Source organism: Scyliorhinus torazame, chromosome 4 (assembly GCF_047496885.1).
Source record: "Scyliorhinus torazame isolate Kashiwa2021f chromosome 4, sScyTor2.1, whole genome shotgun sequence".
Taxonomy (NCBI): domain Eukaryota; kingdom Metazoa; phylum Chordata; class Chondrichthyes; order Carcharhiniformes; family Scyliorhinidae; genus Scyliorhinus; species Scyliorhinus torazame.
In genome coordinates this window covers 215027712-215041813 of record NC_092710.1, presented here as the reverse complement: position 1 = coordinate 215041813, position 14102 = coordinate 215027712, and the positions used below count along the sequence as shown (strand labels likewise).

The 14102-nt window shown below is 44.5% G+C and overlaps 1 protein-coding gene and 1 pseudogene across 4 annotated transcripts in view; one reads left to right on the top strand and one right to left on the bottom strand.

Moving 5' to 3' along the window:
* tpd52l1 (tpd52 like 1) overlaps positions 1 to 6481 on the top strand; it is a 69005-nt gene extending 62524 nt beyond the window's left edge. For all 4 annotated transcript variants that reach the window (XM_072499270.1, XM_072499271.1, XM_072499269.1 and 1 more), the window contains one exon: positions 5949 to 6481. In XM_072499270.1, coding sequence (XP_072355371.1) covers positions 5949 to 6074 — 126 coding nt within the window. In that variant the 3' untranslated portion in view covers positions 6075 to 6481. The remainder of the gene's footprint in view (positions 1 to 5948) is intronic.
* Positions 6482 to 9918: 3437 nt separating this feature from the next.
* Positions 9919 to 14035, bottom strand: LOC140410746 (splicing factor 3B subunit 6 pseudogene; annotated as a pseudogene).
* Between the last annotated feature and the right edge of the window lie 67 nt (positions 14036 to 14102).

The following is a 14102-nucleotide window of genomic DNA, read 5'->3' as shown; positions in this document are numbered from 1 at the left end:
GGGATGGGAGTGCTGATGAAGCGGGGACCCGGAGGGTCGTTCCCTTGCAGGAGGACTCCTCCAGCCTCATCCATTCCATGTTGGGTTCTCTTTTCCATTCCCTCGCTCTCTCAGCTGTGGCTGCCCAGTGGTAGTATTGCAGGTTCGGCAGGGCCAGGCTGCCCATATTTTTTCTCCTTTGCAGTGTCAGCTTGGGGTTCCTTGGGTTCTCCCCCCAAACACCACACACACACAAACGCCATGATTGGTTTGTGTATCCCTTGGCAAAATGGCATGGGGATGAAGATCGGTATGGATCTGAACAGGAAGAGGAACCTCGGCATCTTGATCGTTTGCTCCCTCCCTGCCAGGGAAAGTGGGAATGCATCCCAGCTCTGTAGGTTCTTTTAAACTTCCTCCGCCTAACTGGTCAGATTCCACTGTTGGATCCATGTCCAGTCATGGGCTATCTGGATGCCCAGGTAGCGGAATTTGTTTTAGGCTAGTTTGAATGGTAGTTCCCCCCCAGCTCTGTCCTTTCCCTGCTCGGGTTCACTGGGAATGCCTCGCTCGTGCCCAGTTTGAGTTTGTAGCTCGAGAAGGCCTCAAACCTCTCCAGGATCTTCATGATTACTTTCAGGCCGTTCTGTGGGTCCGAGATGTAGAGGAGCAAGTTATCCGCATAGTGAAATTCTGTGCTCTCTGCCTCTTTGTATGCCCTTCCAGCCTTTCGTGTCTCGCAGAATGATCGCCAGGAGTTTGATTGCCAGAGCGAAAAAGAGTGGGGACAGTGGGCATTCCTGCCTTGTACAGGTGGTGTTGTACCTTGGGGGGGGGGGGGGGGGGGGGGGGGGGGGGTTGTACAAGAGTTTCACCTATGAGGTGAACCCCGTCCCTAGTCCAAACCACTCCTGTACCTCAATGAGGTACTTCTGTTCAACTCTGCTGAAGGCTTCCAGGGAGTCGATCACCTCTAGTGTTCTCTCCCTGGATGAGGTCATTGTTACTTTCATCAGGCCCTGATGTTCGCAGTTAGCTGTTTACCCTTGACAAAGCCCATCTGGTCCTCTGCGACCACCTCCGGTACATAGTTCTCGAGTCTCTTAACCAGGACCTTCGCGAGTATCTTCACGTTTACATTAAACAGCAAAATGGGTCGAGGTGATCCGCATTCCGTAGAAAGACGGAGGTTGAGGGATTACCTGATAGAGGTCTACAAGATTATGAGGGGCATGGATAGAGTGGATGGGCAGGCATTCTTTCCCAGGGTGGAAGGGCCAGTCACCAGGGGGCATAGGTTTAAGATCCGTGGGGCAAAGTTTAGAGGAGATGTGCGAGGCAGGTTTTTACGTGGCGGGTGGTGAGTGCCTGGAACGCGTTGCCAGGGGAGGTTGGGGAAGCAGATACATTAACAGCGTTCAAAAGGCATCTTGACAAATACATGGGTTTGGAGGGATATGGGATTAGGAAGTGTTCAAGGTTTTGGCAAAGGTTGGAATCATGACCAGTACAGGCTTGGAGGGCCAAAGGGCCTGTTCCTGTGCTGTATTGTTCTTTGGGTTTCTTTTCTGGGTATCAGCGATATCGTGGCCTGCATTAGCGTTGGAGGCAGGGTGCCCCTCACTAGCGATTCTGCAAACATATCCCATAGATGTGAGGCCAGGGCTGGTGCAAATTTTTTATAGAAGTCCGCCAGGAACCCATTGGGTCCCAGCCCCTTCCCTGCATGCATGAAGTTGATGCTCTCCATGATCTCATCCAGTCCTACTAGTGCTTCCAGGCTCCCCTCGCCTATTGTCCCCTACAACTGGCATGTCCAGTTTATCAAGGATACTTTTAATCCCCGCGTCCCCATCAGGGGGGTCGATAGAAGGTCTCAAATGCTTGGTTGACTTTTTTTGCTTTGGCTACTAGTCCACCTCTGCTGTCCTTCACCTGCGCTATCTCCCTTGTGGCTGCCTGCTTTCTCAGCTGGTGAGCCAGTAGGCAACTCACCTTTTCTCCATGTTTGTAGAAGGTCTCCCATGTCTGATGAAATTGGTGCACTGCCTTCCTGGTTAAAGTCCATTTGTAGCCTTTTCCTCTCTATCAGAAGCCCTATGGTCGGGGCCTCAGAGTACTTTCTGTCGAACTCCAGGATGGAGTTGATCAGTTGTTGCCTACCCACCCCCTCTTCCCTGTCTCTACGTGCCTTGTAGACTTTAATCTCTCCCCTAATCATCTCCTTCAGTGCCTCCTAGAACGTGGAAGGTGAGATCCCCCCATTCTGGTTGTTAGTGGTGTACTTGACTATGGCCTGTGATGTTTCCTGGTGGAAGACCTTATCGGCCAAAAGGTTTGTGCCCAACTTCCACATGGAGCGTGGGCACGGCCCGTCTCCAACCTCACATCCGTGTAATGTGAAGCATGGTCGGAGATGACTATTGCGGAGTATTTCACCCTTTCTATTTCTGAAAGCACCGATTTCCCCACTGCAGAGAAGTCAATCCGTATGTATACTTTGTGCACCGGCGAAAAGAACACAAAATGCTTCTCGTCGGAGTGTAGGAACTGCCATGGGTCCACTGCCCACATCTGCTCCATGAATTCTTCGACTTCCCTAGCCATGCCTATCGTTTTTCCCATATGGGGCTCGATCGGTCTGTCAATGGGTCATGTACACAGTGGAAGTCGCCCCCCCCCCCCATGATCAGTCTGTGTGTGTCGATGTCGGCGATTTCTGCCATGGCCTTTTTTTTTAAAAAAATATGTTGGGCGGGTACACATTTACCAGAACTACTGGTGCCCTGTCCAGAACACCGCTGACCATGACGTACTGTCCCCCTTGGTCCGTAACCGTCCTGGTCGCCATAAACCCCTAATCCCCGTCCTGTAACATGAATGATACGTTTGCCCCACCCAGCCCTTCCTTACTCGCAGTCGGTCCATCTCCCTCAGGTGTGTCTCTTCAAGGAAGACTATGTTGACTTTCAAACTTCTGAAATGGGCGAAGACTCTCGATCTTTCCACAAGGCCATTAAGTCCCCTGACATTCCAGGTGATAATCCTGGTGAGAGGTTTTTGTTCCTGTCCCCCCTTCCCGCTTCCTACAGGATCAACCATACTTACCTGGTGGACGGCCCCTGCACTCTGGAGTTTCCCTTTGTTAGGGGGCCGTTCAAAATGGCCGCAGTCACCCTTCTCATGAGACCGGGTCCCTACTCTCCGGGGTTTCTCTTTGTCCAGGGAGTACCGAACATGGCCGCCAACTGTGCGTACGCTATGTGGGTGCGCCCCTACACTTTGGGGTCTCCCTTTGTTCAGGGAGCCTCCAAAGTTGCTACTTGCGATACTATCTTGTTCCCTCAGCTTGTACAGTCCAAAGATGTGCAGTTTAGGTGAATTTGCTAATATTGCTAAAGGTTAGGCGGGGTTACGGGGGCGGGGGCTGAGACCTAAGTAGGGTGATTTATCAGGTCAGGGGCAGACTCGATGGGCTGAATGGCCTCCTTCTGCACTCTAGGTATTCTATGGTCAATCGATTTATAAAAAAAAAAAAAAAAAAAGTTGAAAAGGCAAATGGGAGGCATATCACATTTCGGGATTTCAGACTTTGTTGTCTTGGAGGAGTGTTGGTGCATTAATATTGGAAATATTACAATGGAACTGAATTTAATAGAGGGCAAATTTAGAGATTACCAGGACTGGTGGGTACAGTTTAGATTTCTGATGGGGCATCAAACCAGCATCTAGCAAATAAGAAAACATAATTTGATAGATGAATGATCCGGAATCAAAAGTACGGTTCAAAATTTGAGGATGATACTAAATTGGAGGTATAGTTAATACTGTGGGTGCACTTGCACATTGAAACTGTTGAAACTCTCACAGTTAGAAGTGTAATAAGTTTTAAGCAAGTGAGAGGGAGTGGAGATTGAAAATAAATTGCTTAAAAGAGGAGGAGGTCTGTGATAGGGTGGCAGACAGTAGAAATTAAATAACTAATATGTTGATGGTGCAAGACCAAAGGGAGTAGTGGTAATGAATTAAGTAAATATACAGAAGGTGTGAATAGCAGAAGCAGCTATTGCCCAAAAGCAAAGAAATAGAAATCCCTCTTGTCATTTTAAAAAAAAATTTAGAATACCCAATTCGTTTTTTCCAATTAAGGGGCAATTTTGCATGGCCAATCCACCTACCCTGCACATATTTGGATTGTGGGGACGAAACCCATGCAAACATGGGGAGAATGTGCAAACTCCACACGGACAGTGACCCAGAGCCAGGATCGAACCTGGGACCTCGGCGCCGTGAGACAGCAATGCTAACCACTGCGCCACTGTGCTGCCCTCCCCTTTTAGTCATTTTATCTCCTGTCTTTCACCACATCTCGGACCTTTTTACTATTTTTTTCAACCCGTCCTCCCCCTTTCACTTGCTTACATTTCTAAACTCTTCCGAGTTCGGATGAGAGATCACAGACCTGAAATGTTAGCTGTTTCTTCTCTCTGCCAGGTGCTGCCTGATCTGCTGAGTATTTCCAGTAAACTACTGCTACTTTGCTAAATTGACTGAACAGCTCCAATCTTTTCATTCTTTTTTCTTTTGCATATCCTGTTTAAATTCCTTGGGCGGAATTCTCTGATAATGGGGCTATGTCCCCACGGCAGCAGGAATACGGGTGCGAATCACTCTGGACTTTCGTGGAGAAAGAGTGATTCTCCATTTTGAAGGGCCCCGGAGTAGTCCACGCAACTCCGGCTGCCGATATGAGGCACTGCACTTCCGGTCACGGGTCCCCGCCTGTGGCGGCGGCCCCGCGCAACATGGACCTACACAGCGGCCCCGACAATATAGGCCCCCCCCAGATCACACGGACCCGCCGACCGGTGGCCCCCGATCGTGTGCCTGGCTGTCCTGGATCCCCCCGCCCCCCCACCAGGGCAGCCGTGAACTTGGTCCACAGCCGCCAATCTGAGCTCCCACCGGGTGAAACCATGAGTGAACCACGGCGGCGGGAACTCAACACGCGTGCGACTGGCGGCGATGTTCCGGTTGTGGGAAGGCGTCGGACCCGATCGCGGGTCTGACACCCCATTCTCCGCCTCTGCGCCGAGCGCGATTTCGGCCCGGAGAATCCCACCCCTTGTCTTTGGCAATAGACAATCCACCAACAGAATGGGAGATGAACCTTAATTTTATGTAAAAAGACAATCTGCTCTGCAGCAAATAGTTCTATAAGTGTTTCACAATAGTATCGTCCACAAGAGATGGAATGACTTAGTGTTAATATTCGTTCTTTTGCATGAACGTGGGCAGAGGGTTCCTGTTAAACAGCTGTTAGGCACTTAACTACACAGTGCCAAAGTATCACTAATTTTTGGAGAGGTGCTTTTAAAAAAAATTTATATGTTTGAGACTTGTCATTTATATAAGCTTTTTTCTTACATTTAAAACTTACTGTGCAATAGACACAGAAGCAATAAAGCTGGAGGAAACCTTATACTCAACAAATTAAATAATAGATTGCTAAATCGGGATTCTTGAGACTATTCTGACTTCTTGATGTTCCCCTCAAGTCTAAGATTGCATTGTTAGTCATGTGCAAGTCTTAAGCTACCATTAACCAATATATGCTGCTTTTATAGCCAGTACAATTAGTATTCCTGACCACTTCGTATTTTCAATAATTTACATTGGTCTTTCATCTGTCCACAGTATAATTATCACCCCAAGCTGGTCTCCTTTTTAGCTACTTACTATTGGAATTTCCTTTTCCTTGTCCGGATGATGTAGTTATTCCTTTTTGGATTTATTGTTTCTCTAGAATTGTTTAAAAAATAGTTCCTGATCAAGTAAGTTAACCGATATTATGTTTAAATATTCAGATTATCAAAAATGCATTGCTGCAATATGAAGGTTATTGAGCATCATAAACTCTGATACTGTGGATTTTTCTTAATGCTTTCAATATTGTTGTGTCTGTTTAGTGTAAAGTTGGTGTGCCTACCCACAGCAGTGGAAGTTTTGAAGATGTGCTGAACTCTACAGTCAATGCCAGTGTTCAGGAATCAACTTCAGGAAATCATCCAACTGAGGACTTTGGAGTTTTTTAAATCTTTCCTCTAATACTGTAAAATATAAATGTGTAAATCTTGGTGTTACTATATTTTATTTAAAATTCAGTATAACTGTCTCTCCGAGTATATTGCGGAAGACAACCTGAAATTATTCAAAACAAAATTGTGGGAAGAAATGTTGTGCATTTTATCAATAGAAAATTGTTTTGTAGATTGTTATTCTTCACATATATTGCTATATATGTTACTATATTTATAAAGAGCTTATTCTGAAGTTTTATTTTGAGTTTCATCTCTACTTGCATTCCAACAGTTTGTTGAGTTGCACATCCTTCAAACAAAATCTGTTTTAAGAAATGTTTTATAAACCACTGTCCTGAAGACTTAATGTACTGTATTCTAGTTTGAGGTTGAAAAAAAAGATAAATAATTTCTTGATACCACCTCCGTATGCAACTTCTTGATGATGGTCATGAACTGAAATGGTAACTGTCTAAATGCTTTTTAAAATACAAAATCGTGCCTACCTCTACCACTGCCTCTGGCAGCCCCTTCCAGATGCTCACCACCCTCTGTGTGAAGAAATTTCCCCTCGGGTCTCTTTTGTATCTCTCCACTCTCACCGTAAACCTATGCCCTCTAGTTCTAGACTCCTCTACATTTGGGAAAAGATGTTGATTGACTACCTTTTCTATGCTCCTCATTATTTTAGAGACTTTATTGCCTTGAAAAAAAACACCAAAATTAAAGTAATTCTAATGATGCTATAACTGAAATATTTTTATTTATACTGCATATAAAAATATTATGATTTGAAATCTCCAAATCTCAGCTAGTGTCATTATTCCAAAATACATCATTAACATTGTCAAAATAGATTCAACTTCCCACCCGGCAAAATAAATCTGTTTGGAGAATTAATTTATAAACTATGAGTTAAATACGTTTATGTGTTGACTAATAGTTAATTCTTTCAGTACTGTGTCGCGGGGGAGCAAATTGGAATCATAGAATTTACAGTGCAGAAGGAGGCCATTCGGCCCATCGCGTCTGTAGCGGCCCTTGGAAGGAACACCCTACTTAAGCCCACGCCTCCTCCCCATCCCTGTACCCCAGTAACCCCACTTAACCTTTTTTGGACACTAAGGGCAATTTATCATGACCAATCCACCTAACCTGCACATCTTTGGACTGTGGGAGGAAACCGGAGCATCTGGAGGAAGCTCACGCAGACACGATGAGAACGTGCAGACTCCACACAGACAGTGACCCAAGCCGGAATCGATCCTGGGACCCTGGAGCTGTAAAGCAACTGTGCTAACCACTGTGCTATTTATTAATAATTAAGATGTTAATACCTTGTGTTAGCTATGGCTCACTTGATAACGTACTTGTTTCTCAATTACAAGGTTTTGGGTTCAAGTCCCACTTCAGTTCAGTACTGAAGCAGTAAAATTAAAACAAAATACTGCGGATGCTGGAAATCTGAAATCTGGATGAACTCTTGGCACTTGGTAAAATTTCAGTGCTGTGTGCCAGGGGGCAGAAAGTGAAGAATAGCCCACTCTGTACTTTTAGGAGAAAAGGAGGATGATCTAAAACTTTTGAGCATCTTTTATGTCTCAAAACCAGTCCACAAATTTGTGATTATTTCCCCTGCTTTTCTTTTTTTCTTTTTTTAAAATAAATTTAGAGTATCCAATTCATTTTTTCCAATTAAGAGGACATTTAGCGTGACCAATCCAACTACCATGCACATCTTTTTGGGTTGTGGGGGTGAAACCCACCCAAACACGGGGAGAAATGTGCAAACTCCACACGAACAGTGACCCAGAGCCGGGATTGAACCTGGGACCTCGGTGCTGTGAGGCAACTGTGCTAACCACTTGCACCACCGTGCTGCCCATTTCCCCTGCTTTCATGAAAGTCACTGCTAGGTTATGTTTCTATGAGCACCAGATGTTATCCAGTACTTCGGCCAAAATGTCATGATTTACATGCAAATGTTGGCAATTTTGTCTTAACAGTCTAATTACATAGCAATTCAAACCACGAGCCATGGTTCCTCTCCGAAGATACTGAGGCTAAATTACAGTGGCAGACTTGTAGCTCACTCAGTACTACCCTGGGACATTCTTGGCCTCTACGTCTCACCAGTAATTCGATAAATTCGCTGAACTTTAGCAGAGACTTGTACAAAGTTTGAATACACATTTCTGAATGATAGAGGAGAAGCAACCGATTTTATTGATAATGAATTTGAATAAATGTTTTTAAAATATTTTTCCTTTTGGTGCAGGTACAGAAATGCTACTGAGGGGGAAATCTCATAGCAACCTATAAAATTCTGGGCGGCACGGTTGCACAGTAGTTAGCACAGTTTCTTCACAGGTCCTGGGTCCCAGGTTCAATTCCTGGCTTGGGTCACGGGCTGTGTGGAGTCTGCACATTCTCCCTGGATCTGTGCGGGTTTCCTCCGGATGCTTCGATTTCCTCCCAGTCCAAAGACGTGCAGGTTAAGTGGATTGACCATGTTAAATTGCCCTTAGTATCGTTGGGTGGGGTTACTGGGCTATGGGGATAGGGTGGAGGTGTGGGCTTAATTAGGGTGCCCTTTCTAAGGGCCGGTGCAGACTCGATGGGGTTGAATGGCCGCCTTCTGCACTGTAAATTCGATGATTCTAACAGGACTAGACAGGGTAGATGGGGGAAGGATGTTCTTGATAGTGGGGGTGTCCAGAACCAGGGGTCATAGTTTAAAGGTATGGGCTACACCATTTAGGACTGAGAGAAGATGAAATTCCATCACCTAGAGAATGGTGATCCTGTGGAATTCTCTACTGCAGAAAGCAGTTGAGACCAAAACATTATGGGCTGGATTCTCCGTAGTCCGACGTTGCAATCATGATTGGCGATCATGTGGAGAATGGATTCTGACGCTGGAATCGGGGCCAGTGCCGGTCTGCCATGGTCCTCCCTTCCAAACCGGCATCTTCGTGCCATGCGCCACTTCAACGGCATTACTGTCATAGAACATTACAGCGCAGTACAGGCCCTTCGGCCCTCGATGTTGCACCGACCTGTGAAACCACTCTAAAGCCCATCCATCCGTGATGCTCCACCCCTGATGGGCCGAGTTCCCGACTGCGTGGGCCACGTGTGGTCCCAGCGGGAACCCGGCGTGCCAGTTGCAGACAGTGTCCAGCGCTGCCACACTTGGCCGGGATCCGTGCCCGACTGGGGAAGGCTTCTGCTAGGGCTGGGCTGTGGGGTTGTGGTTGGCAGGTTAGGGTTAGTGCATGGCCGGTGCCATGTTTTACGGCGTGACCAGTGCAGGTGTCAGCCCTTTTCGGCACGAACCACGGGAGTCTCACGCGCCGCCAGTTCTAGCCCCTTACAGGAAGTGGTGAGGGGTTCGCGCCGACTTTCCTATTGTGAACCTCCCGCGGATTCTCCGCTCGCGCTGTCACTTAGCCTCAGAAATGGAGAATCCCGCCCTGTATGTTTTCAAAGAGTTAGAAGTAGCTCTTGGGCGAAATGGATCAAAGGATATTTGGCAGGGGGGGGGGGGGGAAGAGCGCAGGAACAAGTTATTGAGTTGCATGATGAGCCTTGATCATAATGATTGGTGCAGCAGGCTCAAAGGGCCAAATAACCTACATCTCTTTTCTATGAAACCCTTTTGAATTGAACTAGTTAACAAAACTGAATAACTATTCACCTGCTTGTGTTAGTTTGTCATATGTATTGTTATGGGCCAGGATTTAGAGAACCCCAAAGTGTATCATGGAGTTCATCTGACCCATAACTTTTAATAGATTGTGGTATGGGGAGCACACGGCCCACTCTACAGGTGTGGTACAGCAGAAATGGAAAAGTATTTGTTAAAGCAAAACAATGTTTATTCTGTGAACTCAAGTTAACCTTTTTAAAACATACAGGGAACATCTTAGCAACCATTAATTCACTACTGAAAACATTTATAATTCTGAATTCACCAAATGATCAAGAGATAGTCTTTTCATGGCAGAGAGAACAGCAGTTACACCTGCTTTGTCTGGCTTCAGCTCCAACACTGAAAACAAAATTAAAACACCCTGCAGCAAACAGCCTAAAACAAAAGTAAAAAGCTGACACAGCCCAGCTCACCCACACTCTGACATCACTGATAAACACCCATTTCTTAAAGGTACATTTCTTAAACACCCATTTCTTAAAGGTGTGCTCACATGACAGTATACAAATATCATGATGGTTGAGCTTCCCAAAACTCTTTCAATGGTGATAACTCAGATGTTTTGGGTTTCTGTGTAAGCAAGCAGAAACTGTTTGTATTTTGACTGATGTAAAGACTGGGATAAACCATTGCTGCTATCCTACTGCCACCTATTTTTAAAAAAAATTACTTTATCAGAGTTACAAAGCCAGAGCTCAAGATTGTGGTCAGGGGCAAAGCCCTAATCCAGCTCCTTGCCTGCTCCAAAATCCAATTCAAATTGATTCCAATTCATGGTCCCCACAAGAGACATACCAGATTCAGGCATTACACCTGAGCTCGCGCTCATCTTAGCTGGAGCAGTTTGTCACTATCTGTGATGGCCCCTCAAGTCTGAAGTTAACGAGGAGACAAATAGGTACAATTAAATATTTCTGGTACCTGCACAAGCCTGTACGTTCTGTATGATTGCACATCTCATCTTATTTTTCTTCCTGAATCTGGCCGGTTGCAACAAATGAACACCAGAAGAAAAACATTGTGCCAAAATTCTGCAGTCAGTGCTATGACAATGAAGTGGTAACCAGCATTGAAATATACAGTTCTGTTTATTTTATTCTGTCATTTTAATGACGAGAAAGCTTACTTTATAGTGTCAGTGAAAATATACTTAATTTGAAATATATGGGGTTGTAGATAAAAGTAGGTTAAAGACAATGATCGGTTGAATTTACAGAAGTATAGCCTTCATGCACTTGCTGAAAATGCATTTATTACATGTATATTTCATAAGCCATTATGTACTGTACAATGTTAAGATGGTTCAGTGTTAACTTTCAGCTCACGTGTCAAAAGGTTACTAGTTCAAGATTCTCTAGGACTGGGGCATACCATGTCACCGAATATTTCTTTTAAAAAAGAGACTTGTATTTATATAGCATCATTCATGACTTGAGGAAAGCCCCAAAATATCTGAGCCAATGAAGTAGGTTTGAAGTGTAATTACTATTTTAATGTAGGAAATGTACCACAAACAACGTGATCATGACAAGATAACCTAGTTTAGTGATTTTTTTTTTTCAAATGTAAAACCATTTTACAGTTTGAAGTACATCAAGTTTTTGAATACAAATGTGTACACATTTGACAGTCAAGAAAAGAAAGTACTTGAATTACCAAACGGTAACTGTTGTACAGCCCATTAAAGGTATTTGCAAATGCAAAAGCAAAACCATAATTTGATTTGTCACATGTATCGAAGTACAGTGAAAAGTATTTTTCTGCGGCCGAAGGAACATACACAGAACGTACATGGTAGACAAAAAAGTACATTGACACATGGTGCATTGACAAACATCGATTGGTTACACTGCGGAACAAGGGACCAAAGCAAGCAAATAGATTAGCAAGAGCAGCATAGTGCATCGTGAATAGTGTTCTTACAGGGAACACATCAGTCCGAGGGGAGTCATTGAAGAGTGTTGTAGATGTGGGGAAGCTGTTCCTGTCTGGTTGTGCGGGTCTTCAGACTTCTGTACCATCTGCCTGAAGGGTCTGGAAGAAGGCAATGCCTGGGTGGGAGGGGTCTCTGATAATGCTGTCTGCCTTCCTGAGGCAGCAGGTGTAGACAGAATTGATGTGAGGGTGGCAAGCTTGTATGATGCATTGAGCTGAGTTCACCACTCTGCAGTTTCTTGCGACCTTGGACCGAGCAGTTGCCATACCAGCTGTGATGCAGCCGGATAGGATATTCTCTATGGCACATCTGTCGACATTTGTGAGAGTCGATGCAGACATGCTGAATTTCTTTAGCTTCCATAGGAAGTAGAGACGTTGTTGGGCTTTCATGACTGTTGGATCAACGTGAGTGCACCAGGACAGACTGTTGATAATGGTGACCCTCAGAAACTTAAAGCTATCGACCATCTCCACTTCGGAACCATTGATGCGGATGAACGGTTCAGGGGGGGGGGGGGCGTGCTACGCTTCCTGAAGTCAATGATCAGTTCCTTGGTCTTTCTGACATTTAGAGGGAGGTTGTTTTCGGTACACCATGCAACCAAGTGATTTATCTCCCTTCTGTAGTCTGATTTAATTTCTATTAAAATTGTTACATTTTAAATCAGCAAGAACACAGTTATATGGACTTGACATTTTGGAGGTTGAACTAAGTTGATAAAGCCAAAATAAATGGCACTAATATTTTAAACAATAACTCATTTTGTTATTCTAAACAAATGGGTTTCTTAAACTTGGTGAGATTTAACCAAATTGCTGTTACTTGAAATATTCAAAAGCTCTTCCAACAGTATTTACAATGCAAAATTTAAAAAATGAAAGCCAATGATTCATTTTGTTTGTATTGGTTCTATGCTTTTCTTTGAGTATTTTGAGTTCCTCTTCCTTTTTCTTTGTACCCATCTTTTGGAAAGCCCTGTTTGCATTGTAGTACAAAACTACAAGGTTTCTGTTGCACACAATGAATCCAGATAAGTGGTCACAAGCATTCTCAGCATCAAAATTATCTTCATACACTACATATGCAGTTCTTCTTGTCTCGGGTGTGTTTCCTACTCTGATTTGCCTGATTGGTCCATTTTTCCCAATTATATCATACATTTCTTCTGCAGTTATTTTGTACGGCAAGTTTCTTATGTACAATATGTGGTTTACTTCTGGAGGCAAACAAATGTTCGCCCATTTTGCTGCTTGCATCGCCATCCTAGTTTAGTAATGTTAGTCAAGGGGTAAATATTGGTCAGGACACCAGGGGTAACTACCCTACTATTCAAAATAATGTCATGGGATTGTTTACATCCATCTGGAAGAGCAGACACGGCCTAACATCATATGAAACGTCAATTTCTTCAATAGTGCAGCATTCCTTCAATACTGTACAAGATTATCAGCTTAAATCTTTGAGCTCAAGTCTCTGAAGTAGGTCGTAGTGCCACTGAGGGAGTGCAGAAATGTTGGTCCAATGATCTTTTCACAAAGGCAGCATTTTTCCATAGACAGTGTAAAATGTTTGCAATGTGACAGCCAACGTTTAGTCAGCAGTGCCAAATATTCATCTGGTTAGTGGGGCTGTGCCATATTAATTGGCTGCCATAAAAATAGGTGACTACACTTCAAAGGCCAGTGGCACCGAGGTACTTTGTGATATCTGGAGTACATGTTGATGCACTATATTATACCTTATTTGTGTTGCAATTGGAACAATGCAGCTCTGCAATTTTCTGGGTAGGTCCGAATTAAGCCAGCAAATAAGGGGTACGCAAATAAGGGAATGATGTGTACAAGTTACCTGGTTGAATTATTTCCATTCACTGTGGTTCCATCTGGAGCTTTCACTATTACTTTAGACTGGAGTTTGATCTTATACTTGTTTGACAATTACAGTATTCCCTGTGCAATTTCCAAAACTCATTAGATTGTGGTCTGGATGTAGGAGCTCCACCTAGTTGATGTTTCCGTCCCTAGCTCAGCAACTCCATGTTGGGTGTGGTAAGGTGCAAGTAAAAGATGTCTTAAAACTACTTCAACAGTGACTGAGCCCCTGACCACCAATTTCTATTGAACTGGTAATCAGCTATTCGTATCACAAGCAGGGGTCGTTCGTTCAGTTGGCTGGAAGGCTGTTTTGTGAGCGATGCCAGCAGCTTGGGTTCAATTCCCGAGCGGAGGTTATTCTTAAGGCCCCGCCTTCTCAACCTTTCCCCTTGGCTGAAGTGTAGTGACCCTCAGGCTAAATCACCACCAGTCAGCCCTCTCTCAAAAAGGGAGAGCACAGCCTATGGTCCTCTGGGACTTTGACGACTTGCATTCTTTCAATACAAGTTGAGAGT